This window comes from Pseudopodoces humilis, chromosome 3 (assembly GCF_049639895.1).
Source record: "Pseudopodoces humilis isolate 2021_Gansu_Grassland_sample_001 chromosome 3, ASM4963989v1, whole genome shotgun sequence".
In the NCBI taxonomy this organism is placed as follows: Eukaryota; Metazoa; Chordata; class Aves; order Passeriformes; family Paridae; genus Pseudopodoces; species Pseudopodoces humilis.
The window spans coordinates 1,235,330-1,262,612 of NC_142202.1; the positions used below are offsets into that span (position 1 = coordinate 1,235,330).

Here is a 27,283-nt window from a genome sequence, read left to right on the forward strand (position 1 = left end):
TGCTGCCTTCGGGACAGTTTGCCATCTGTGTGTAACCTGAGGAAGGGCATAGTGTTTTCTGCAGCCCTTCCCCTCCCAGGGCAGCCACATTGTCACTGTCACCCCCTGCTGAGGTGTTTGAGGGCCTCCTGCCCCTCACTTCTTCCTGCAGAGCCGGGGAGGAGGGTCAGTGGCACTCTGGAGCAGCGGGATAATGCTCCTGACAGCAACCCAGCAGTGATAAACCCCTCCCTGGGGTCACAGGTGAGGGAAAACAGCAGATTTTGTTGTTGTGAGGAGTCAGAAACACTGTCACAGCTTAGTCCTGAGGTGCTGCTTTTCCAGCTGTTTCTTGCACTCATCAATATGAACGTGTTAAATAAATTTGCCAAGTGGATGGAAGAGCAACAGCAGAAAATCCTGAGTGGAGGAGATGTGATAAATATTACCACTTAGTTTTCTTTGACTTCCTGCTCTTTCTCAGCTCACCTTTGAGGAGTTTGCAGCTGACCTTGCCTCTGAGTGCTTGGAAGTCCCAGCACTGTCTGGGCTCATTTCTCCAGGGATGTGGTGAAAGCTCTTGGCAAGACTCTGTACTCCCGAGTTTCTCTCCCGGAGTGTGCTGGCAGGATTTGCCATGTGAGCCTCCCTGCAGGAAGGGCTGGAGCTTGGCTCCTGGCACAGTCTGGGAAGTGCAGCAGCATCAGGGCCCTTTTCCCTCCCCTTGCTGCTGCCCCAGGCTCACAAGGGTTTGTCTCTGCATTTCCCTTCCTTCCTGCTGGGTTGGCACTGCAGAGTGGCAGCCAAGAGCAGGAACAGGGTCTTGTGTACAGCATGGGAGGAAGCCTCATCCTCTCCTGGCCTTAACAACTTCTGGAGAAATAAATACTGCAAGTGTCATTTTGAGGTAATTTAGAGAACTGCATTATTTTCTGAAAATCTACTTTCACACTCAAGGTACTGACTTTTAGTGCCTGTAGTGGTTGCAAACCCCAGATTTTAGCAGTGAGCCCTTGAATACTTTCTCTGCATTTCTGTGCTCTGGGGGGTTTATCCTGACAGGCCCTGGCTGTGAACCACATGTTGTCCCTGTCTTGCCTTCCCCCAGCTGGTAACAGGAATGATCCAGCCTCTCCTTGGGAAGCACTTTTAAATCCCCAGAAGCCTTAATGCTGTGGCTGAGTAAAAGCAAACAGTGAAAGCCAAGCAGTGCAATTTGCAGAGCAGAGCAGCTGTCTCCTCCCCAGAAAGGCAAGAGTAAAACCACTAATTCTGGGTTGTATCCTAATCTCCATGTAGCCTTTGACTGTTCAGCAGCACAGTAGCCTGATCTAATGTAAACTTCTGCCTAAAGAGCTCTTCACTAACAAGCATTTTTCTGTTTAGACTTGATGGGAAGATCCAGTGAGGAGTTTCTCTGATAGCTCTGATGAGTTTTCCCTTTTTGGGGAGGAGTGCATTTAAGGGACAACTGGAATATTAAGGGGCACTTGAAAAGAGACTCATGAGTGATCAGAGTTTGTTGCCCTGTGTCCTGAGCACGCAGCAGAGGCCTCAGTTCCTCTCCTTTTTGGGCTGCTTGCTCACCCAAGTGCTGTTCTAGAAACCAAGCTGAGATTTGTTTTGACATTTTCCGCTCTAAATATGCAGAAAATGGACCTTTTCAAATTCTATAAACATTGCTGTGAATGTGGTTTTTATCCACACCTCAGGGATAGATGAAGCAGTCAGACTCACCCTGGGAGGAAATGTGATGTTGGCTGCTAGGATCATTTTCACATTCCATTTGCACTTGGCAAATCAACTGTCTCTTAAAGTATTGGTTTTCTCTAGTGGTGATATGGAAATTGTCCCCAGTGCCTTTGTATTTGCTGAAAATCAGACAGAAAACAGTCTTGGATTTTATATAATGGGAAAAGGAAAGCCTCTAGTACCAAAACACTCCTGGAGATTGGATAAATAAGCAAATTACTTATGTAAACCTATGCAGAGAGAGGACTGAGGGAAAAAGGTACAAATGTGCTGTGAATTAATGGTACAAAAGCATCTCTAACCATCTCCACACCACCATCTGACCAATAAGCAGGACAAATGTCCCTGTTTCTCTTGCAGTTGAACTGGGTGGGAGCTGTGTGTTTGATTTTGCTTATCACAGAGGTGATTCCTTTCTGCTTGAATCAAGGGTTATTTATGTACTGGAGATGGATGTTAGAACTGAACTGTTCAAGAGGCAGAGCCTTGAGTGAACCCTGAGTAAATCCCTGAGTAAGAGCAGTCCCTGAATCTCACACAACTCTTCTGTAGTGGCATCTCTTTATCCTTGATCTGGAGGCATTCTGCATTATTGCACACCAGGAATATTTCACACCCCCATGTATTTTCCTTTTCCAGCTCTCCCTCTGGATCAATGAGAAGATGCTCACAGCCCAAGATATGTCCTATGATGAGGCAAGGAACCTGCACAGCAAGTGGCTGAAGCATCAGGCATTCATGGCAGAGCTTGCATCCAACAAAGAGTGGCTGGAGAAGATTGAAAAGGTGAGAGCATCTGAAAAATGCCCTTATCTTTGTCCAGGGTGGCTGTGCACAGAGATGGGATCTGTTCTTCTGCAGACCTGGTCCTTAAATCACCCCACAGCTGAGACTAAAGGAGATTTCTGGTGCATTGTGTCTCCATCCAACCCATTTTATTCCTCACTGATGTTAAAAGTCTTTTATCCAAGACATTCACTCAGACATTGGCTAAGGTGCCAGTTTGATTTTGTCTAGTCTTTCCTATCTGCCAGAAGGAAGGCATAACCTAAACTCTTTGTGCAAAGGGTGAGTGGGGAAAATGTTGGGATTTGAGCTGATAAAGTAGAAGCACTTCCCTGGAAATAACAGAATTTAGGGAATAGCTGAGTTTAGCAGGGAATAGCTGAGTTTAGCTTTCTGTGCTGCCAAGCTGCCTTTCCCCATGCAAAATTAGGGCATGAGGTAAAGAACATCCAGTTTTATGATTAATTAAGATTCACAGCTCTGTATCAAGTTATTTGAAGCCTTAATGTGATGAGCTGTACTTTCCCCCCATTTCTCCTGTGCAGCTCTGGAGCACTGAGGAGTCTCCTCTTTAGCTCTGACAGTGGGTTTCTGTTCAGTGTAAGTTAGTTTAATTGCTCATTTCCTCTCCCACTTTGGCACTCCATATCCCATTAGAGGCTTTTCTGTGATCTACAAATAGCAATACCCTTTAATGGTGTAATTAGAAGGCTGCTCTTAGTACTGGAAGTTCCTTTTTAGTGATGCTAATACATCCTTCTCCTTTGCTTCTGAAAAATCAGATTGCAGCAAAGGACCAGGGTTGTGTACAGAGTTGTGACAGTCCCTGATTAACATTCATATGGAATGTGCTGCGTTGGGAGCAGCATTCTCATCTGCACCCAACTGAAGAGATAGATAGGGATAATTAGAATAAAGACAGCATTTCCCAAACTCTCCCAGCATTATGCTGTGTGTTGATGATTCTCTGGTGATGTGGCCTGAGGAGCTGGGGCCTCAGGAAACGCAGTGTGAGCAGCTCCAGCTCCAGCTCCCTGCTCCATCCTGCCTTAGCCATGGCCCCAGGAGCTCCCTTCAGGGAACATGTGCAATGGAGAAGAGAAAGGAGGCATTGCTTGACCTTCCCATTGCTAAAAATCCCTCTTCCAGGCAGCAGAGGGACCTGGGAGCTGATGTTCTGGAAGAAGTCACTGGATAATTGGAGATAGAAAATGAGTGGTTGATGCTGCCAGCAGATGAGGAATCCTGAGTGCTTATTAATCAGGATAATTGCCCTAACAGGCTGTGAGTGCTTCTGAGGAGGTTCCATTTGGTTGTTCTTTGCTTTGCAGGAGGGAATGCAGCTCATTGCAGAGAAACCAGAGACTGAGGCCGTGGTGAAGGAGAAGCTGACAGGTCTCCACCAAATGTGGGATGAGCTTGAATCCACCACCCAGACCAAGGCTCAGCGTCTCTTCGATGCAAACAAGGCAGAGCTTTTTACCCAGAGCTGTGCAGACCTGGATAAGTGGCTGAATGGTTTGGAGAGCCAAATCCAGTCGGATGACTACGGAAAAGATCTCACCAGTGTCAACATCCTGTTGAAGAAGCAGCAGGTAAATAGAGCATGGGGTGCAGCAGGCAGGCAGCAGATAGCTGCACTCAAAGGAACAGGGAGGGCAGGCTGTCAGTTTAGAAAAGAAAGAACTGCTTTTCTTTCTTCCTATTCTTTCATATATCTTTAAAAATAACAAGAAATTAATCCAGCAACAAATGAGACAATAATTATTAACATGGTAAATTCTCACTGATCAGCATCTGTTCTCCCTTCTGAGGAAGCTGTTGATGTGCTCTGATTGTATGAACAGCTTTCATCCTGGTTTTCAGGACCTTTTTGCCATGTTTCTGTTTAGATGCTGGAGAATCAAATGGATGTCCGTAAGAAAGAGATAGAGGAGCTGCAAAGCCAGGCAAGGGCTTTGAGCCAAGAGGGCAAGAGCACAGATGAAGTGGATGGCAAACGCCTTACTGTGGAAAAGAAATTCTTGGAGCTGCTGGAGCCTTTGAATGAGAGAAAGGCCAACCTGCTGGCCTCCAAAGAGATCCACCAGTTCAACCGGGACGTGGAAGATGAAATTGTGAGTACCAAAGAATTCCTGCTCCCCAGCCAATAGGAAAATGTTGGAATACTGCTGCTTTCTGCAGCTTGTGTGCACCAGCCTCTCTCTGCTGCCCCAACCGTATCTGGGGTTGCTTGAAATCATGTGTACTCCTCTCTCTTTCAGTTGTGGGTCGGAGAGAGGATGCCCATAGCTACATCTACTGATCATGGACACAACCTCCAGACTGTGCAGCTACTAATAAAGAAAAATCAGGTAAGTAGGTGCTGTTAGAGCTCCACACCTGCTGTTTCTCCTTAGTGCTGACTAATTTGGGAAGGAAATGTTTGGGATAAAACAGTGGGTGCTGTGGTGTGACCACAGGTGGTGGCACCAGCCCCAAGTTGTCCACATGAGCTGATGGTGCGTGTTTTGCTGCCCCTCTGGAGTTAAGACCCCTGACTTGTATTTCCTTTTCGTTTGTGCATTGTCTCATCAGTCAATTTTCTCCTATGTAGACCCTTCAGAAAGAAATCCAAGGCCACCAGCCTCGTATCGATGACATTTTCGAGAGGAGTCAGAACATAATCACAGAGAGCAGCCCCAATGCTGAAGTCATTCAGCAGAGACTTGCAGACTTGAAGCAGCTGTGGAACCTCCTCATCGAGGAGACAGAGAAGCGCCACAAGCGCCTGGAGGAGTCTCACAGGGCTCAGCAGTATTACTTCGATGCAGCCGAGGCTGAGGCCTGGATGAGTGAGCAGGAGCTCTACATGATGTCAGAAGAGAAGGCCAAGGTGAGCAGCTCCACAGTGACAATACTTTGGCCTTAATTGCTTTGCTGGAGGGAGGCAGGTGACATAATTTAATGTGGTGCTGTGGAATGGTAACATAAACAAACAACATAAACAAATTTAGCTTCCTGGTGAAGCCTCAAGTGATCATGGCTTTTATCTGTTCTGACATCTGTGATAGTGTGCAGGATGGGCTGTGCTGTATGGAACCAGGGAAGCATCCTGGCACTGCAGAGGGCAGCTCTGTGCCTGCCTTCACTGCAAGGTCAGGATTGCCAGTGTGCTCCAGTTAGGTCCAGTTTTCTGTTAGTTTTGAATGCCAGCACAATGCAGCTGGCTGTGAAACGGGGCCTGGTGCTCAGGCAGCTGCTACCACTGTCACCAGCCTTGGCTCCCAGCAACCATCAGCTTTGACTCCCAGCTTCAGACCACAGCAAAGAGAAGGGAAACTCCTGTTTTCCAGTGAGGTGTTAGTGCTGGAGCTTGTTTGTTATTGACATAAATGCACCATGTTTCCTGCCCTGGTAAAATGAAGCTCAGCTTTCTATCAGGAGAACACATTCCACAGGTGTTCAGTCTCCAGTTAAAAAGGGCTTGCTTTCTTTTAATCTATTGCAAATAGCTCACTATGCAAAATATTGTATTGAAAATATTTATTGACAATATCAGCTAACACTGAGAGTAGGGGGCTGTTTTTCTTAGCTGTAACAGTGCATAAAAAGTTTTCATTGGAACTTCTCCAGACACTGGTGGAGAATCCATTGGCATGGACTGTGTAGGATTTCTTTTCTTTGCCCCATGCTGTTGTTGAGATGCCTGACAAGTGGTGTCTTAATCTGTTCCATGTTTCAAAGCCCTGCACCAGTGTTGTAGAAAAAGCTTCCTAGAAGAGGAAACTCAACACCCTCAATGCCCAGCTGATGTAATTCTGTTCTGCACCCCAGAGGGGTTGATGCATTATCTCTTTCACATCATTATTTTGTTTTCTGGGGGTACCATTTGCTGTAACATCAACTGTTCTATACCATTGACAGAGGGACTTGTCTTCAAGCTGTACTTAGGAGCAGCTCCTTATAACTCTTCCTGTTATTTTCTGTCAACCTGTTACAGGATGAACAGAGTGCAGTGTCCATGCTGAAGAAACACCAGATTTTGGAGCAAGCTGTAGAAGATTATGCTGAAACTGTGCACCAGCTTTCAAAGACCAGCAGAACTTTGGTGGCAGATAATCACCCAGAAAGGTATTAACTGCCATTTTTAACTGGATCATGAGCTCTTTTAGTAATTCAGTCCCTTCTTTGGGTGGTTCTGACACACAAAGACCACAGCAGACAGTAAGTAGCCCAGAGGCACATACAGAAGGAGTTCAGCCTCACTCAATTCAAGGTGTCTGTTGGACCACCCTGATTTGGCCAGAGGCAGGGTCTGTATGTGCAGCTGCTGATTTCTGGTGGCTCAGGACACGTGGAGTTACCTGTCTGCAGTGTCCCCTGAGCAGGCTGCAGTGTCAGGTCTGCCAGCACTGCTGAACCTCATGGAGGCAGAGCAGTCCTCAGGCCAAGCTCCAGACCTGCTCTTCCAACCAACTTCAATGTCCAGCAGAGAAGGTCACTGTCATTAATCCTTCTGCAGTGCTCCCCAAGATCTGCCTCTTCTCTTTGAGATTCCAGCAGAATCAGAGCCTGGAATCAGCTGCTTTAAACATGGGCACATTAACATCTTACTTTTGGTAAATTTATCTCATGTCTCATAAATGGCTTTCCCTGGGGGAGAACTCAGGAAGCTTAAGAACCGTTTTGCTCTAAGAGCTGCAGCTCAGCAGACAGAATTCTTCACTGGTTTCAGCTGCAAGGCTGATTCCTCTCTGAGGCTGATGTATTTAACTGCTCAGCCTGCACAGGCTGGAAGGTGGCACTGGCTTAGGACAGACACACTCTGCCTCCGGTGGAAGGTTGGTATTTAACTCTAAAGCACTCTCTTGTGGTCATGATCGCTTCTGATGAGAGCAGATTTCCTGGCTGAGCTGTCTGAGTACTGGAATAACATCATCAGCTTTACAAGGCAGCTGGAAGGCACTTTGGCAGCACTGTATGGCTCAGACAAAATAGAGGCAAAAGATACAGCCAGTAGAAATATTCATCCCTTGTGCAAATGCTGAGTTTTAAGGGGTAAGAAAGCCATGAGTGCTGCTGAACTCTGAAGCAGAGTTTTACTGAAAAGAAACTGCTCCCTGCCTCAGCAGCTCAGATCCTGCATGTAACTTTGGGAGAAGACTCTGGTGTGATCTGTGGCCAGAAAAATGGAGAGCTGGATTCCAGCTCCCCTTTCTAAAGCCAGGGGTTTACCGTGCAGGACAGACAAGCTTCCAAGCTATTGCTGTCACCTCTGCCAGCAGAGGATCGGTCCAGCGTGTCCGAGTGAAATTCCTGCCTGTGGCAGACGTGCATTCTGTGGATTAAATGCCCCCAGTGACTTCTATTCCTTGCAGTTTTCCCCATTTGGTTTTGCTTGCAAGGGCAGTGCAGACTCAGCGCTGTTTGCTTTTCCAGCGAGCGCATCAGCATGCGCCAGTCCAAGGTGGACAAGCTCTATGCGGGCCTGAAGGACCTCGCTGAGGAGAGGAGGGGCAAGCTGGACGAGAGGCACCGGCTGTTCCAGCTCAACCGCGAGGTGGATGACCTGGAGCAGTGGATCGCAGAGAGGGAAGTGGTGGCGGGGTCCCACGAGCTGGGCCAGGACTATGAACACGTCACGGTGAGTCCTTGGAGGGGCCTCTCTGGGTGCCTCTCACAGGGCACGGCTCGGCTCGCTCGGGTCTCTCCGTAGCCACGGCGCTGCATGAGGCTCTTCCTGTGCCTTCCAGATGCTGCAGGAGCGCTTCCGGGAGTTTGCCCGGGACACCGGGAACATCGGGCAGGAGCGGGTGGATACCGTCAACCACATGGCCGATGAACTCATCAACTCCGGTCACTCGGACGCTGCCACCATCGCCGAGTGGAAGGACGGACTCAATGAGGCCTGGGCGGATCTCCTGGAGCTCATTGACACGAGAACACAAATCCTTGCAGCCTCTTATGAACTGCACAAATTTTACCACGATGCCAAGGAGATCTTAGGACGTATCCAAGACAAACATAAGAAACTGCCCGAGGAGCTCGGTAGAGACCAAAACACAGTGGAAACACTACAGAGAATGCACACAACGTTTGAGCATGATATCCAGGCCCTGGGCACCCAGGTGTGTGGCAGGTGAACTGTGGGTGTGGGAACCTGAGCTGCAGAGTTTGCTGCTGTCCTCAGCCCCTCCGTGGCTGGGAGACAGAGTGCTGCCAGCTGCTTCCCACATGTAGTGCTGTGGGAATAACCTCACCTGCATCCTTTCCTTATCTGTCTGTCTGCTGCTCTGTCTTTGCATTTGGTTGATTATCTAAAATTGCAATCTGTAAGTACACGGGCTTCTGAATGTGTTGGCAATTGTTGGATGTTATTCCCTTTCCTGTCCTTGGCTGAAGAAGAAATGAGAAAGGCAGAGTTTCTGTATTGGTTTACAGTACAAAATATGAAGAAATGTATAAACCTGGTTGGCTTTTAGAGGTTTGGTTGTATTTTGGTTGGTCATTTTAGGTCCTTTTGTTTTTAAAAACACCAAAAAGCACCAGTCAAACTCTTTGTGGCACTGTTTATTTTTCCAATCTGAGAGGCAAAGACCTACACAGAGGCTTTCTGACTTGGTTATGAACCTGGGCATTCTGAATTAAATATGGTCTTTCTTGGTGCCTCCTAAGAGAAAAAGAGATTTAAAATCCACAGTTCAGGCTGAGATTTTTAAAAGCATCCAAACTTGATCTAATTCTGAATCTTCTGAAGCCAAGATGTGCCAAGTAGAAGGGGCAGCTGCTCACAGAGCACAGGGGGGATTCTAAATCAAAATACAACATTCAGCTGCCACAAGGAGAATTTGGGAAGGGAACAAGTTGCTTCAGGAATGGAGGAATTACAACTGACTGTATTTATCCCAGTAGGTCAGGAAAGAGCTTTAATGGTCCAGCTGCCAGCCAATTTATTCGGTTATGTTGCATTTTACACCAAAAGAAAGGAGATAGAGAAAGCATTTGATATTCCAGGTGTTTAACTTTCAGAAGATGTAGATTTCATACAGAAAATAGGAGACATTCATAAAACATCAATCCCAATCTCTCAAAAAGGTGATTATAATCAAGACCTAAATGAAGGAATATGTAGTCATAGCACAGAGCTATGGGGAAGGCACTTAGGATAATTTCTGGGTGAAACAGCCAGAGCACCGAGGTGGATCATTTTCAGAGAGACATAGTCTCTGTGCCTGTAGCTGGAAGGCTGTTTGATTTGATCTTAAAAAAAAAATAATTGTTAGACAAAAGCTAATGGAATGTTTCCTGGCTTGAAAAATATGGAAAACAGTCAGGAATTAGCATTTGCCATCCCAAGACAGTGTTTGAAAGGAAAAGGTTTTTAATAGCAGAAAGTTCTTAACATTTCCACGTTTTCTTCTCTTTGAAGTCATTATCTACATTTTTGAAAAAGAACCTCTGTCAGCTGTAGTAGTGGTTTGGATACCAGTTCCCAGGTGCCTTTGCCACTTGTATGAGAGGAAGGGAATTTGATGATGAGAATGGTCCCCATTTGCCCTGACATGTAACAAGTCCCTGTTTTGGCACCGTGTCTTGCAGTGTGTTCAGGCAGTGGCAAATCTGTGCTCTTTTGGGGGTCCCTTGACCCTGCAGTGTTCTCTGAGGGATGATACTGGCTGACTAACAGCAAACCCATTTGCAGTGGCTTTAGAAAGCCCCTCAAGTGCTGCATTAGCAGATGAGTGTCCCCACGTTTGTGTCTCAGGAGCCACAGACCCACCGATGGCTTTGTCTCTCCCCAACCGCTGCAGGTGCGACAGCTGCAGGAGGATGCAGCGCGCCTCCAGGCTGCCTACGCTGGGGACAAGGCTGACGACATCCAGAAGAGGGAAAACGAGGTTCTAGAGGCATGGAAGGCACTGCTGGATGCCTGTGAGGGCCGCAGGGTGAGGCTGGTGGACACAGGAGACAAATTCCGCTTCTTCAGCATGGTTCGGGATCTCATGCTCTGGATGGAAGACGTTATCCGGCAGATAGAAGCCCAGGAAAAGCCAAGGTAATGCAAGGCATCCCTTCTCCATCCAAAGACAGAGCTGCAGGTCACCTGAGGGCATCTGCAGGGCTCAGTGTCACTGAGAGTGGCTTTCAGAGCCTGCTGCTGTAGCACCTTGCTCATGTGGGTGGCCGCTGGAATAACTGCAATTGAACCCAAAGAGATTTGGTCTCACACCAGGGTTATTGGATTTCTGATTCAGGCCAGAATGGTGCTGGGAAAGGCTTCTTGAACTACAAAGACAATCTAGGAATCAATTTTTTCCTCACTGAGTTGTGGGTCAGTTTGCAAATGTAGCAGCTGTTAAATCCAAAAATCTGTGTTTCTGGTCATTTTAGGGATGTTTCATCTGTGGAACTCCTCATGAACAATCACCAGGGGATCAAAGCAGAAATTGATGCCCGAAATGACAGCTTCACTACGTGCATTGAGCTTGGCAAGTCTCTGCTGGCCAGGAAACACTACGCATCTGAGGAGGTACTGTGTTCTCTGTGTACAGCCGTGGGCTCCTGGCGGTTCTTTCCAAGGGAGAAACCTGCCCTGTGTCACCCACACAGGAATAATGACAAGTGCCACCTCAGGGACTGGTGCACTTATGTGCTGTTGGGAAATCAGGGTGTAACTTCACTCTGGCAATTCACGGTGGGCAACAGAGGTTTAAAGTGTCATTTTCAGCCCAGAAAATGCAAAGAAGCTGCTGTATTCCATTCTGCAGAGAATGGCTCTGGGATGGAAAGGAGTCTTCCTTGAGCAAGGGCAGAGGCAGCTGTGAGACAGCCTGAACTTCCTGCAGAGGAAATGGAATGCTGTGGAGAGGCCTGCTAGGGGAATGAGCAGGAAAATGTTTGTTGTGTAGGGAGGAAATTCAAGGGATATTAAGAGAACCATATCCCAACTGTTTAGAGCCTTGATTTATTTTCTGAGATGTCTAGGTCAAAGGATAGAGGCTTAGCCCTTGGTTCTCCTGCCTCCCTTTGGGGAAGGGAAGATAACCAAATATTGTGAGGCACTTCCCTCTCAGGAAGGGGAGAGCTTCTGCAACAATCCTGAGCAGCACATTTTGCATTATTCACTGGAAAAGGGCAGAAGATTCAGTGCCTGATTGCACTATTTACATTTGTTTGCCCATTACACCCTTTTATCAAATACTCTGGGTGCTGTAGCTTTTAACAGACACTGAATGCTTATGCAAATGTGATATTTTAATGGAAATGTCACATTTATTTATACTTGGAAGAGAAAAGCAGCTGTTGTTTGCACAGTGAAGTCACTTCCTGAGGAACTTGTGCAGTGTCTGTCAGTGCAGGGCTGGGGGACCTGCTGCCTGGTGCTTGTGTAACAGCCCTGCTCTCTGCTCTCTGTCCAGATCAAGGAAAAGCTCCTGCAGCTGACGGAAAAGAGGAAAGAAATGATTGACAAATGGGAAGACAGATGGGAGTGGCTGAGATTGAGTAAGGACACCCTTGGATTTCTTTTGGGCTGGGCCATATCTAACCTCCATTGTGTGTTTCTGAGCATTGGGAAAAACCTGCAGCTCCTCACTTTTCTGTTGCAATGCTTGGAAGTGTGCTTGTGCTGGAATAGCTGCAAGGTTCACACCTGGTGGTTGTTAAATAATGAAGAATTTGTAACCAAGAAACCTGCACCAAAAGTCTTGCTCTATATGATCAAATTTGGAGCTCGGCGCAGTAGCTCTGCTGTATTTGCAGGTGTCACATTCCAGCTTCTATGCTGAAATTAGGTTACAGCAGATTAGAACAAAACAAACACACTGAACTTGCACAATTAAAGTTGCATTTTTCCTTAAAGCAAAGCCAACAGGAGGAATGTCTGTCTTTTCCATGACCATTTTCACTGAACTTAGCTGAGGGGAACACTTAGCCAAGTGCATGTACTTTGTTCCCTGAGCTGGGTTTAGGTAAATCCCAAAGCTGCCTGGTGACTCCATGATGCTCCTCTTTGTGACATTAATGGCACTGACACCTGTGCCCTCTCTGCTCAGTTTTGGAGGTGCACCAGTTCTCCAGAGATGCAAGCGTGGCTGAAGCCTGGCTGCTGGGACAGGAGCCCTACCTGTCCAGCCGTGAAATAGGGCAGAGCGTTGATGAGGTGGAAAAATTAATCAAGCGGCACGAAGCGTTTGAGAAATCCGCAGCTACCTGGGACGAGAGGTTTGCAGCGCTGGAGAGACTGACCACGGTGAGTGTCTGAACCTCCCTGGCCATTCCTCTTGGCTGATGGTTGGAATAACTCCCAGCATCACCAACCTGATCTCTGTTATTTGGTTATTTGGTTGGTTGTTGATCAACCTCAGCCAACCACACAGAGCCTGAAGTTTCCTGTTTCCAGCCATACTAAAAAACCCTCTGTGGTTAATTTGAACTCAACAACCTGCAAGGAAAAAGCTGAAGTGATAAGTGACCTCAGGAGTCAGCAGGAGCTGTCTCAGGCCTGGGAGTGATGACCCAGAAGGAAATTTCAGAGCTGAACAGTTTGCTCCAGCCCTCTGCTGTACTGTTTGGCCAATTATTTTTGGTTAAAGATGACAGTGGTGGGAAGGGGGCAGTGACAGTGATGTTTGTTGTGTTGTGACTGCTCCAGTGTAAGGCTGTATTGTTCCCTAGAAAGACACAATAAGGAAAAAAACCCTGAAACCCCAATTTGAACACAGCTGTAATGTCAGTCATTAATGTTTGGAGAGCATTTTACCATCTTTGGAGAACAATTTGGCTTTAGACGCTGCAGTTGAAGTGGCCTGGGTTTTCACACACACTGAGTGTCACAGCTGCAGACAAAAGGAACTGGAGTTTCTCAGCACCTTCACAAATCAAGCTGGTTTTATGGAGATGGGTAATTTCAGGGATTCAGACAGGAAACATTTTATTTCTGTGTTTGGCAAGCACACAAGAAGATGTCACTTTTGGATGTTTTAATAACTTGGGCTGTTTTCTTGTTTGTCTGGGTTTTGTTCTAATAGAATGAGTTGGAAAACAGACATGGCTAGTGGTGGGCTGCTGTCAGAGGGTCTGATGCCGATGCCCTCTCTGACAAATTCAGTGCCACAAATGCTTTTAAAGACCGATGCCTTCCAATTTTATCCCCATTCACTTGAATTTCAGCAATGTTTCAGAAAAACAGACAGTGTTGTTAATTTCTTGGACACCCCATGAAAAATGAGCAGTGTTTTTAAATAAAGACTGTTTCCTCTCCCAGCTGGAACTGCTGGAAGTGCGTCGGCAACAAGAGGAGGAAGAGCGGAAGAGGCAGCCGCCCACTCCGGAGCCCAAGGTTGCAGAGGATGGAGACTCCCAGCAGCAATGGTGAGCTGGACTCTGCACTTCCCTCAGGGGAACCCTTGGGCTGAAAATGTGCTGTAAAGCAGAGGAGCTTGTATGGGTTTGTAACATGACCCTTGTTAGAAGACTTAGTGGTTTATGGGGACAGGACCTCTCCCAAGCCCCTGAATTCCCTGCTGAGTTCCCATTTTCCAGTTGTCACTGCTGAGGCATCCCTGGCCCAAAAGTGGGAATGCTGCTTTTGTCTTCTGGGCCATGAATTGCAGTTTCTGAACTACCTTGGCTTTTATCTCTGATGAACATCATTTACAGATTTAAGCCGCATCCACGGAACATTGACATTTATGGAATTGTTTATGTGATAGGAGGAGGTTTATTTCTAAGGTAACTGTCAGTAAAGTCTGGTTAAATCTCACTTCACACTGGATTTATTCAGTTGGGCCTGAGGATTTTAGGAACTTGAATTTCTTAAATTAATATTCAGTAAGAAGATCTCATTTTGTTGAACAAGATGGGTGACTTCCAAGAACCTTAAACAATTTCTTTTCTTTTTCCTCTCTCCAACAGGGATGGGACAAAAGGAGAACAGGTTTCCCAAAATGGTTTGCCCTCAGACCAGGAATCTCCACGGGTTAGTTACCGCTCCCAAACCTACCAAAACTACAAAAACTTTATTAGCAGACGGACAGCCAATGACCGCTCGTGGTCTGGACTGTGACCCACAGAATCACTTGCAGCAACAGAAACCTTTTTTCAGTATGGTTTACTGGTACTGGTTTCATCTTCTGGCTTCAGATTTCCCTGCTGCTTTTCTCTTCCTTCCCATCAGTTGACTTTTATTTAATTAGCAGCCCCTTGGACATATATTTGCTTCACTTTAGTCTTTGTTTATTTGAATCTCCCCACTGACACTCAGTTGCTTTAAGGTGACACATTTATTTCATGTTATTTACTGTGAGTTTTTCATGTCGCTAATAGTATTAAGATTTTCCAGCGAAAGCGTCCTTTATATGAGTAATTGAGATGTAATGAGATTACATCCTAATGAAGAAGAGCACTAGGACCTGACAGGTATGACGCATCGAGTTATACTAACAGGTCTCAGCACGGCAACTTTATTAAATCAGCTGCATTAGCAAGAGTTATGTACCAGGCCAAAGATAATCCACCCGAGTGAGCTGGGCAGGAAGGGCTGGGAGGGGGGAGTGTGACTGTGGACAAATAAGCCTTAAGGTTAGTTTGTATAACATTCCATGCAGAATGGACTCACTGACTGCAGAGACAAATAAACGTGAAATAAACCATTCAAAACCAGTATCTAGATTTATCTGGGGGTTTAGTCCTCATGCAGAGTTGTGATCTTGCTGTGTTGGGGCCCCGTTTGGCCTCGGTCCTGTCCAGTTGGCACTACAACAATTTGATTTCTGGGCACCAGAGAGGCAGGGGTGTAAATGAGAGTAGGGTGCAGCCCCTTGGAGAAAGGATGTGATGCTTTCCTTTAGAAACTAAATAAAATACACTGTCTAAGATCCCAGCTCTTTATTTTACATAGTGCAGGCTGAATGCTCCATGCCTTACTCGCTCCTTCTTGACAGGGAGTGTCCCAGTGGAGTCAGGATGCATGCCAAGAATCTTCACGTGCAGCTGTGACAATGCCACTAAATGTCTCTGGACATGCAACACAGGAGCTGAATCTGGCTCTCCTCCCCACCCCCTCCCTGCAGAGCCTCCTTGTTTCAGTCAATGCTCTGAGTGAAAGGACACTTCTCTTTGGCTCTCTGGGGTCATATTCAGTGCAGGAAGGGCTCCTGGCAGGCTGGGATCTGTGGATATCTTGGGCACTTAGAGTCCCAGCCGAGGGCTCTGGCAGGAAATGCCTTTCAGCACAAGTTTGGATCTAAGAAGCCCATCCTAGTTAGGTCTGAGTCTGCACACAGACTCTGCCAATGCTCCACAGTACACAGCAGCTCCACCTTTCTCTTTCTCTTTTTGGTTCTTCTTTAGCATTCAGTCCTGAAGTGAGCTGTTAGACTTTCTAATGTTTATAAATTCTCTACAGTTGTGGCAGGACACGTGAGGTGATCCTCAAGCACATCCCAGATAATCATCTTGTTGGTTCACACAGCCTTGTACATCACCTGTTTGCTTCTTTTGACATTTTATTTTATTGCCATGCTACATAATGCATTTCCATGTTCATCTTTGTCATCTGCACTTCAGTCTTCCATGAGAGCTTCTGAGCTTAGTTTGTTGAGTCCTTGGGCGTACAGAGCCGTGTCAGTGAGGCACAAGATGTGCTGCTGTTGGTCAGAGCTGTGGCTTCTGCCAACTGGCTGAGCAGTGCAGCTGGATTGTTCTGTGTGGGCTGAGCTTGTGAGCTGAGAGCGGTGATTGAAAGGATGTGCTTCAGTAACTGTACTTTTGTCCTTCCACTTCATGATGCATGTTTTTTTGTTTGTTTTTTTTTCTTTGTCAGGATAACAACATATAGCTTCTTAATGCTTTTTAAAATTCCATTTTAAATTTATGGGGATGCTCTAGTGGCTGCCCTGTGCCTCAAAAGTGTGCCAGTTCTCAAGGCAGGATAGCTGTAGCTTCAGACTCCATCACCTGCAGAGCCTTCACGTGTATTCTGGCAAAAAAAATAGTCTGTAGAAGGAATTTATAGAGATGGACTTTTAAAATTTGTATTAGTACACTTACATAAAAATTCCACTTTTATGACAATGAAGAAAAAGTAAGTCATCGATCAAGGTCATAATTTCAGGCACTAGAAGAGTAGGATTTCACCTATTTATTGCAGCCTGTGACTCTAGCTAAAGGCATTAGGCAGGTCCTTTTGACAGAACAGCTTAGAGGTTGCATCTGTTTGCATCTGAACCAGGAAAATCACCTGGTGCTTCAGCTGTGGGGCAGAGCTTGAGTCGATGAACTGAGCAGATGTTGCTTCAAACACTGCAAAATCCAAAAGGGGCACCTCTGTCATTGTCACCACCTGTCTTGTTGCATGTCCCAGTCCTGCTTTAAAGATTTCCAGAGTAGCCTGTAGCCACTAAAGCACTTCAACTAACCCCTTAGGCCCCACTGAGAGAACTGTATCATGTACACGAGAGCTGTTGTGTTGTAACAGGAGTTTGCTGTTGCTGTTTGTCCTCCATGGCGTTGTCTCCGCATGCCCCACGCATGTTTCCATTAAAGTGTGTTCAGCTCCTGTTTTTTCTCCGTTTTCATGACACATCCTTCGCAGAGCTGTTCGTGATTTATTTTGCTTGTTTTCTGTTAATTGTAGATAACACGTGAAAGGAAATAAAACCTGAAAGAGCATCAGAAAAGCTTTTCATAGCCCTTTTACAACCAGTAGAATTTGATGTAGAAGGCACAGGTCTGATGATGTAATTAAAGTTGGCAGTTATTTTTCAAAGCCACAGGGTTGCAGCACTGAATTCCATATTATTTCCCATAAAAGATGTTGAGCAGCTGTGCAGTGGCTGCTGGTTTGAAACTGGTCTGGTTTACTTCAGATTAGGGGTTCTAGGTACCTTCCAAATCAGTCCTGTTTTCACATCAGGCTGCTGCTGCTCCAGCAAATGTGCTGCTCTCTGTGTCAGTGCAGGGGCCAGGTTTTTCTGGGGAGTTTATTTAAGTTGTGGGGATGAGTTCCTGTGGGCTGTGTGATTCCTCAGTGCTGGTCAGAAGTGTCAGGTGCCTCAGACAGGGCTCCAGCCAGCAGCAAAGCAGAGTTTGAGGTTCAGGAGCTGTCACTGGACAGAAAGGTGTGCAGAGGTGTCCTTGCTCTTGAAGGGATCTGTTGGCCGTGGGTGGTTGGCATGGGTGATGAATGGTGACTCAGGGGTTGTTCATTCCACTACCTGTCTTCTGGCAGCGTTTGGATAATCTTCAGCCTCATCTATTTACCCTCTCTCCCGCTTTAATGCAGTACTGTGAGATTTGGATACAAGCAGTGAGGGTTGATGGCTTAGATTGATCCCAGTTGGGAAGGAGCAGTGTAAGGCTGTGTGTCTTTAGGGACAGGGTAAACCAGATCTGACTGAAATGCAATGTGAGCTGTGATTCTCTCCCTCTTTGAGGCTGTAGTGTCTGTACTCTGGAGGTTTAGGTTGCTAAAGGCAGTTAACCAATCCTTCCCATGTTCAGAGCAAGCTGACACTCAGATCTTTATAGGCCAGTGGTGAGGTTCAAGGTGTGAGGCACAATAATGGATACTGGGCAGGTATAAGAAGTTCTAGCAAACGGTGGCAAAATTGCGTTTGTTGCATAAAAATTCGGCTGCTTTTGATTTGTCCAGGCCATGTGCAGAAGTGGGAATGTCTAATTATTGTGCCATTCACAAAAACCTGCTTGTCTGCATAAAATCAGTCCAGAATGTTTGTAATCTACTAGAGCATTAGCAGCACTGAGCTTTAGTAACTTGCTAATAATAATACTACACACTGGTTGTGTAACTCCTGAGCCGCTACCAATGGCTCTACACGTCAAAGTAATGGTACAAGAAAAAAAAAAACTGGGACCAAGCTGCATTTCAAAAGCTTATAGCCATTAGGATTCCAATTTAAATGATTTTTGGATGAATGGCTCCTGAAGACGTCGCCAGCTTGACCAGTGAGAGCTGCTGGAAACACGGCTGCTCTCTAGGCTATCGATCCCAGTGCGCCAGGCAACGCGACCAACAAAGCAAGTGATGGGCAAGGCCTTGGTTCTGTCTTTGTTTGGGGGTAAATAGCTGTGTGATGCTGTGTGACTGTGGTGGTTTTCAGTTCCTTTAACCAAAATCCAATCCACCTAATAACGCCAGTCTGAACCAGACCTCGATCAATTGACACGTGACCTCATTCCCCTTGTCTTTACGATCCAATATCCTAACTGGGATGGTGGAGATGCATGGTGTAATCTTTCTAATTTCTGCATGTTTTGATTTTGTTGTGTCACTAGGGGAACGGGGAAAGGGGGAAAGGAGCTTTTACAGAAACAAATCAATTGCACACATTTTTGTAAATGCTCCTGGGCGATTGTGACATCCTTCTCTGCTGACTCATAGTTAATACCTTTTATGGACCTTTAATGCCCCAGTAATGCCATAAATGTACTTAAGGTGGCTGATGTGTATAACTTCTACTGTTCCTCTAGGTTTGCAGAAAGTGTGATTGTTACTGTTCCAAACATTTGAGTACTTAGCAACAGAATTGAATGCTCTCATTCTAGGAATAACAATATGTAAAAGAATTGACCGGCAGAGCAAAGCACAGTAAAATTCACACTGATGTTCAGCTGCTTTTATTTTCCCATCTCTCCACCTATAAAATGGGTACTAATCCATTCCTACCTTCTAATTTCCTTGGCCTCCTGTGTCTCCATGGAGTGCAAGAAAGAACTTACTGGCCTGTGTCATTGTCCAGGCAAAGTTTATACACAGCCACGTTGTGCAGGGAGACAGATTAACTGCAGATCGGCTCAGTGCTGGGGGCTTCTGGCTGAACGTGTTCTCCACTGTTCCTAGGTGGCAGAAACTGCAGAAACCAATGAAATGGTCAATGGGGCTGCAGAACAGAGGACGAGTTCCAAAGAGTCCAGTCCCGTTCCTTCCCCGACGTCAGACCGCAAAGCCAAGGGCGGCGTTCAGGCGCAGACTGCTGCTACCCTCCCAGCCAAAACCCAGGAGATCCCCTCAGCCCAGATGGAGGGCTTCTTACACCGCAAGCACGAGTGGGAGACACACAGCAAGAAAGCCTCCAGCAGGTACAGAGTGTCACACAGGCAGGGCTCTGCCCAAGATGGCACACCACATCTCCAGCCTGCTACCAGCTCCAGAGACTGCTGGTGCTGTAGGGGTGGGGCTGCAGGGCTGAACAGCGCATGTGGGGAGCTGCAGTCTGGGGATACTTGGTACAAAAGGCAGCGTTAGCCACATTTGTCAGGTGGAAAACTGAGGCAGAGAGATACCACGAGTTTCCCACTCCACATGATGGATTTGTGGCAGTAGTGGGATTCGATTCCAGATCTCTCAAGTTGTATGTTACTACAAGAAAAGAAAACCACGTAGGTGTGAGACTAGAAATGTTCATATTCTTCTGACATTTTCTATTTGCACATTACCACTTCCCACCTACTCTGTAATCTGTTCAGCATGAACAGAGGATGATTGGTGTGCCATAGTCAATTCCATTCCCAAGGAATGTCCTGCAGACCTCAAACAGGCAGAACTTTGAGATTTGTCTGCACTGGAAAAGCAGACTGGGGTCCTTCGTGACCTGAGAGAGCTCTCGAAACCAGATTTATGACTTGGCTGACAAGGGAAATGTTCACAGCAAGTGCTGAGCTGCAGCAACATCTGTGGGATTTGGTAGGAGCCAAAGCACTTGGCAGAGCTGAGATCTCAAGTGAGTACAGCAGTACCAGGATTTTTGTGCCACTGGAGTTGTTCACACCAGACAACACCTTTGAGGCAGTGACAGCCACCAGCACTAGTGTCAGGGTATTCTTATTTCCAGTAATTTTTAATTTTCACAGTTCTATTAGAGAATGAGGTGGATGATGCCACTAAGAGTATTTGTGTCAATCAAGGATTTCACACACAGTCCATTCCATTCATCAATTTGCAGCACAGTGAGAATTCCTTGTACAACAGAGCACTGCCATTAAAAGGTCAATCATTTTCTGTCTCAAGAATGCAAAGTACCCAGTCTGCCAAACAGTCCTCCCACTCTGAGGACAGGCTGATGTGCTGTCACAGGGAGCTCTGGGAATCTCAGCTCCCTTTGGCTTTTGTCCTGAAGCTGTGCTTCCATGCAAGAATTCCCTGTGTGCAGTTCATGGGACAGCACAGGCTGCGTTCACATCCTCCCACTGCACCAATCTCCATTAACTCACAGAAGCAATTACGTTTGGTTTCTCCAGTTTTGCAGGTGAGAGCATTGGATTTATAACTGCTCTTGTTGTTTCCTGTGTCTCAAAGGTCATGGCATAACGTGTACTGTGTCATAAACAACCAAGAGATGGGCTTCTACAAGGACTCGAAAGCTGCTGCTTCTGGCATCCCTTACCACAACGAGATCCCCGTCAGCTTGAAGGACGCAGTCTGCGAAGTAGCAGTCGATTACAAAAAGAAGAAGCATGTGTTCAAGCTCAGGTAAACCTGGGGCAGTGTTCTGCCCCTGGGGAAAGCCATGGTGGGTGTGTTCACTGGGAAACCCAGCCCAGGAACTGACCATGGATGTTAACTGCAGCACCTGCTTTTCTGAGCAAGCTCCTCCCAACACTGAGCTGTTCTCTGCTCATCGGGGCAAGCGAGCACAGAACAGTGTTACAATAGAGCACTTTCATCTGGGACACCACCAGATGTGTGTGTCTGGAGTTAGGGGCCTGCATTTCACACTGCTGGGTTTTTCAGCTGCTCTCTCTGGAATTGGTGGACAGCAGTGATCGTGGTTCTGCTCTTTTCCAAATCAAGCCTCTTATTTAGTTCTTTCAGTGTGAATTTATGAGACTACTGAAGACATCTCACATTTTCAGGTCTGGAACATACCGTTACAGACCATTTCACTCAAATATGTGAAAGACCTGTTTTTCAAAGGTTAAAACAAAGGCTTTTCCTTGGGAAGCTCTTTGGTTTACTGAACAGTCTTCTAGTGCCAACAGTTAAAAAATATTTATCATTACACAGCTGCAAGGTAATCCTGTCAAAGAAGACTTACTTTATGAACTGATTGGGTCATGTATTCCAAGACAGGTGTTTTGGGTTTCTTTGGCAGAGCAGGGGTGGTGGTGGTGTGATTCTATATTAGTACAGGAATCCTCTAAAGATCATAGAGTCCCTATCTGGGGAAAATTTGCTTTATAGAAAATATATGTGGAAATATATAGCAAATATTTAGGGAAATGTACCTTTCTTGAAGACAGGCCTGCAGCTATGTGATTCATCCTTTAGACTATTTTAAACCCCTCTGAATTGCAAATGGAAGTATATGCTGTTCCAAATGCAAAGTTAGGCAGAAAAACCAACTGCCCTTTTTTCCCAGTGCTCCATCACCTGCATCAGGCCCCTCGGTTACTTGCATGTAGATATGTCCTTTACTCAAGCACTGTTGTTTTACTGTTTAATCCTTCATTTCCTTTCATAAAGAGCTATTAAAATTCTTGCTTTTTGTTGGGAAAGATGGGGAAGCCTGCAGCAGAGCTCCTGCTGTCCCTGCCTCCTGCTTGTTCTGCTGATATTCAGTTGTTTTTTCATTTCTGTGTATCATCACATACATTGTTAAATGTATCCCAGTTAAACCACCTGAGTAAGATCAGAACAGGAATCTAACAGAAGGGAGACTCTGGCCTTCATTGTGAGGAGAGGCAGCTGCTCATCACTAATACTCAGAGTAGAACCTGCAGCCAGCAGCACCATAGATAGCTACAAGAGCAGAACAGCTGCAGAATTTTGCAGGATTTTCACAGCAGCCATGGAACTCTGGGTGCTGCCTTTGACTTTTTTCTTTTGAAAGTATCGACTAAACTTTGATAATATGTTTTGCAAAGGAGAAAAGACATACCTGAAAGAGCAAATACCGAGCCAGCAGCCACATGGGAACACGAGCACCACCCTGAGCGTGTCCAGAGCTACCACAAGGCTGCGACAGGGGTTGTTGGGGGCATTTGGGCACTGTCCTGTGCAGTCCTGTGTGCCTCACATGCTGCAGCCAAGCAAGCAGGAGCTGCAGCAGTGTGACCACTACTGAGCTAAATTTGTGATGGTATTTTCTTTCCAGATTGACCGACGGCAACGAATACCTCTTCCAAGCCAAAGACGATGTAAGTGTGGTTTTCTTACGGTTCATTGCTGTGCTGTGTGTGCTGCTGCACCATGGGGAGAAGCAGCTGAGAGCTGGCGTGCACTCTGTGTGTGGGTGATGCCTGGGCCCAGGGCTGCTCAGGTACAGCCTCTAGGAGGTGTCTCTGGAAGTGCACAGCCAAAGGGGATGAGTTGGGGCTGGTTTTCCTTGCCTTTCCACCCGTGTCCATTCCCCCTCCGCTCTGTCGTGGGAGTGGCGGGGCTGTGCTGCTTGTAACAGTTTTGTGCCTTTGGGGCTTCTTGAAGGAGGAGATGAACACGTGGATTCAGGCCATCACATCAGCGATTTCTTCGGACAAAATCGAAGTGTCCCCGACCACCCAGAGCACTCCAGCCTCCAGCCGTGCCCAGACCCTGCCTGCCAGCGTCACAATAACCAGCGAGTCCAGCCCTGGCAAGCGGGAGAAAGACAAAGAGAAAGACAAAGAGAAAAGATTCAGCCTTTTTGGTAAAAAGAAGTGAATTCCATCTCCACACACTGCACTTCTCTGACCGTTCCAGTGGAATTCCAGCATGCGAGCTCAGAACCAATACGTTACTCTCTGTGCCTCATGTTCCTCAATGTGATTGACATTTTTTTATTTATAGAGCATTTTAAGATAAAAAAAGCCAACAAAAAAAAAGAATCTAAAGTTACAAACGTATGAGGTGCATTGGGCAGCTTCTGTAGGAGAGGGAGGACCAGGTTTTGGGGGTTTGTTTTTGTTTGTTTTTGTTTTTGTTTTTTTTTTTAATGAAGTTAATGTAGATTAGATCTTAATATTTAAACTGTTCCTCAATTTTGTGAGGCTGTCTTGGAAAATAACCCACTCCTAGTGCTATTGGTATGCAAGGCAGCGGTGCTTTCGAATCTACTGTGCACATGAGAAACCAATGTACAAATTCTCAAAGGCATTCACTTCCAGTTAAGGTTGTTATGCTGAGTCCTGACTAGTAGAGCCTTCCCTTGCAATTCTAACAGGAATTAAAGTGGTAGTGTGTTCTCTTTGCTGTAACAGAGTGCAGGTATGCGTTGACTCACAGCCCAACGTTGGTTTAACACCACCCGAAGCGTCCCCGCATCGAGTACGACAGATAAGAATGTTGGTGTTCAAGATGAATTAACAGGCTGGTACAGTTTTAAATAAGCTGTAATTTCAAATTTCTTTTTTTTTTTTTTTTTTTCCAAAATACATTATATTGTATGTTTCAGATAATTCTAGTACAAAGTATAATAAGACTAGATGTATAATAAACCCTTTAAAATCATCAATAAGTGTAAAAGTGGAACTGAAGCATTTACTGGAAAAGTAATGTTACTCAAATGGTTACTTGCTTGTCAGCTGCAGCACTGTGTGTTATAATTTTGCTACATTACCTTGCTCTTTGATACATAGTGTGCATTTCTGTCACTGTAACTATTGTAATGAAAAATTTTCATCTTACTGCACAATCAAAAATTACATTTAATAGGAATGAACTTTCAATGACTGGGCCTGTAGTCAAGAGTAGTACTGGAACTGGCTTTCAGTTGTATCGAACTGTACCTCTAGACTTTTACCCTATCTGTTAAATATATGCGATGTCATTAAATGCTTTTAAAACTAAATAAGCTGGGTAAGTTTCTTATTTCATTTCTGACAATGTTAAATCATAATTTTGAAAGAGGATCAAAATAAAGTTATTTTAAAATGTCATCTCTCCTGTGCACTGAAACTGATGTCTTCAAATGTAATTCCATTCTTTTGTGCAAAAGTTCATTCTGAAATAGTTGTTTTCTTTCTTCCCACTTTTCTTTCCCTTCACTTCCCACCTGCCCTTCCTTTTACCCTGCCTCCCAAATTAAGTGCCAAAAATAAAGAGAAAAGGAATTAAATGAGTATTTTGAAAAATATTCTGATACAGATACTTTTTGTGGGAAGTGAAACAAGCAGAGTGGATGGGAGTAAGCACATCAGAGGCTGGGGCAGTGGAGTTCCCTGAACATTTACCCGATGGAGGTAAAGCTCCACGTTCCAGCTGGCAGCAAAAGGACATCATTTTGAGTAAGCATCGGTCTCCAACTTTCTACCCACCTCTTGCTCAAGTGCTTATGTCCTGTCCTTGATGCCACCTAGGGAACCATCTAATAGGAATAGCTCTAAGAAGCTCCAATATGTTTTAAAGTCAATGAAATGTAAAGAACACAGGTTTTAATGTATTGTGATTGTTAAAATCCACTCAAATATTCATTTTGGTGGAAAGCAGATAAACTGCAAACTCACGTGTTTCCAAGTGATGGTTTCCTAAACATGTGACCAATACAGTGTCTGAAATCATTTTCATGAAGTGTACAGTGTTCTCTGGGTTTTTCTTGTTTCCCAAAGTTTTTGGTTATTAAACAATGGAGTATTCATGTACATAAGTTTTTACTCTGTAATGTTATATTGTTCAGTCTAATTATTAGTAAATGTAGGCTAACAGTGCTAGTATTGTAAATGTAAAATTTATTATGTTAGAAAAAGCTGAAGTTTAGCTGTATTAGAGACTATGAAACAATTTTCTGAGTTGATTAATGCACACAGAGATGCTGATGCCTTACATATGTGTCACTTGGGCTGAGCTGGTGCAATGAGCAGTCAGGCAGATGGATCTCAACAGCCTGTGGTGTGTGGTTCTGTAGTGATTTGGTTGAGCATTGCCTTTGGAGTTGTTTTCTTGTTTGTCTCTCTCCTTACTGGAAGATGTTCCCAAGAATGACTTGAATAAAAATCCTTTCTGCTTAGGGACTGATTGGAAGTTGCTGAGGAGCAGGAGTGAATCCCAGTAAGCCTTGGAGCCTCAGGGAGCAGTTCCCTGCAGAGAGAGGTCAGGAGGAGCCTCCCCGGACAGAGCCCAGTCAGAGAAGTCAGGTCAGTGCACACACATCCGTGTGCCAGGGCAGGAGGGAGAGGAGTGTGGGGATCTCTTGGATCATGTGAAGGGAGGGAGTGCTGCTGGACAATACCAGGGGAAGAGGAACCTGCAAAAGGTGGGTGATGGAAATGGGGCTGAAACTGGAGCAGGCTGTCACCTGTGACACTCTGTGAATTGCACCAGTGACCGTGGCTGGACCGCTGACAGATGGAATGTCCTGTTCCTCCTGGAGCCGCACTGAAGGGTGAGGATTTCTAGCCCGGTGTAACACATGACTGCAGCTGGTTTGTACCTAACTTGTGATAGTTCCTCTGGAGATACATTGCAAAAGTCACACAGAACTGTAACCTTCACATTTTCAAAGAAAATTAATTAAGGCAAACTGCTTCCCAACTGTGTTGCTTGTCATTGGTAGAAAGAGGAATTGTAGTCAGGTCAGTCTCCTTTTTTCCATCTTGGAGGGACCCTCACATCGCATTCTAAGCTGAGGGAAGGTGTCAGAGGGTCCTTCCCATATCCAGGTAAATTGAGTACAATGTGGGGAAAAAACCCAGAAGTCCTTAGCCATTAGAATTTAGTATGTGTTGGTGGGAGAGTTTTCTTTTAGATTAATGCCAGTAGTCTGTTAATCCATCTGTTCTGCACAGGGAATATGCTCTGTTGTAGGGCCTGTACTTTGTATGAGGAAGATGAATGGTAATGGTAAAGGAAAAGAAAGGAATTATTAATCTCTGTCCTGGTGAAATATTGGTTTAGATGTTTTTTCCCTTCACCATGGTCTCCTTTCTTATGGTTGAGTTCTCAGACTTTGAATGGGTACGGTCTTTCAGAATCTAACTTTGCAATAAATAACTTGCAGGTGTGAGTGTTTTGCTACTTTTGGTGGCTGATTTTTTTTTTGTTGCTGTTTTTTTTGGGGGGGGGTGGGTATTTTTGTGGGTTTGTTTTTTGTTTTTTGGTTGGTTGGGTTTTGTTTGTTGGGTTGTTTGTTTGCTTGTTTTTTGCTACCTTTGCTAATCACAGGTGGCTGGAGAAATACAGAAACTTAGATCCCAATGAGTTGGAACAAACGTAAGTTGTTTTCATTTAAAAAACATAATCAGAATCTCAGGCTGTACTAAATCCCTGATTAAGGTTAAGAATGAAATGACTGGAAGAAGTGGACGCCTCAGCCCTGTGGAGCAGTGGAGGCCAGCCCTCAGCAGATCGCTGTGGTGTGTCCTCAGAGCCGGGTGCAGGTGCCAAGCTGCTGAACGGGGTTCAGGGCTGCCGTGTGCCGGGACTACCGGCCCAGGGCTGCCCTGTGCCTCCTGTGCCGTGTGTCTCCTGTGCCCTGTGCCTCATGTGCCGTGTGCCGCGGCTGCCCTGTGCCTCTCTGCCCTGTGTCTCTCTGCCCTGTGCCTCCTGTGCCCTGTGCCTCTCTGCCCTGTGCCTCTCTGCCCTGTGCCTCCTGTGCCCTGTGCCTCTCTGCCCTGTGCCTCTCTGCCGTGTCTCTGCCGTGTCTCCTGTGCCGCTGCCGGCGCCGCGGAGCCGGCCGAGCCGCACGTGGGCGCATCCGCAGTGTGTCATAATGCAGCACAGCCCGAGCGGCCGGGCCGCGGAGCCGGGGCCTCGCCCGCGGGGCAGCCCCAGGACACACGGCCAGCGACATCCACCGGGCTGCTTGCCGTTCCCACACCTGATGGCATGCAGTGAAAGGAAAGCATTTCG

The 27,283-nt window shown here is 46.0% G+C and overlaps 1 protein-coding gene across 6 annotated transcripts in view; it reads left to right on the forward strand.

Annotated features, from left to right (window-relative positions):
- Positions 1-24,375, forward strand: part of SPTBN1 (spectrin beta, non-erythrocytic 1) — a 115,479-nt gene extending 91,104 nt beyond the window's left edge. For 5 of the 6 annotated variants that reach the window (XM_088052658.1, XM_088052661.1, XM_088052659.1 and 2 more), the window contains 18 exons: positions 2,371-2,517; positions 3,849-4,112; positions 4,410-4,634; positions 4,782-4,871; positions 5,114-5,392; positions 6,500-6,630; positions 7,939-8,143; positions 8,253-8,627; positions 10,311-10,555; positions 10,891-11,029; positions 11,919-12,003; positions 12,555-12,751; positions 13,766-13,872; positions 14,416-14,479; positions 19,364-19,602; positions 20,819-20,992; positions 22,617-22,659; positions 22,946-24,375. In XM_088052658.1, coding sequence (XP_087908784.1) covers positions 2,371-2,517; positions 3,849-4,112; positions 4,410-4,634; positions 4,782-4,871; positions 5,114-5,392; positions 6,500-6,630; positions 7,939-8,143; positions 8,253-8,627; positions 10,311-10,555; positions 10,891-11,029; positions 11,919-12,003; positions 12,555-12,751; positions 13,766-13,872; positions 14,416-14,479; positions 19,364-19,602; positions 20,819-20,992; positions 22,617-22,659; positions 22,946-23,161 — 3,225 coding nt within the window. In that variant the 3' untranslated portion in view covers positions 23,162-24,375. Of the gene's footprint in view, positions 1-2,370; positions 2,518-3,848; positions 4,113-4,409; positions 4,635-4,781; positions 4,872-5,113; positions 5,393-6,499; positions 6,631-7,938; positions 8,144-8,252; positions 8,628-10,310; positions 10,556-10,890; positions 11,030-11,918; positions 12,004-12,554; positions 12,752-13,765; positions 13,873-14,415; positions 15,163-19,363; positions 19,603-20,818; positions 20,993-22,616; positions 22,660-22,945 lie in introns of those variants that run through there. The other variant, XM_005525472.3, reaches the window with a different exon arrangement.
- The last annotated feature ends 2,908 nt before the right edge of the window (positions 24,376-27,283 follow it).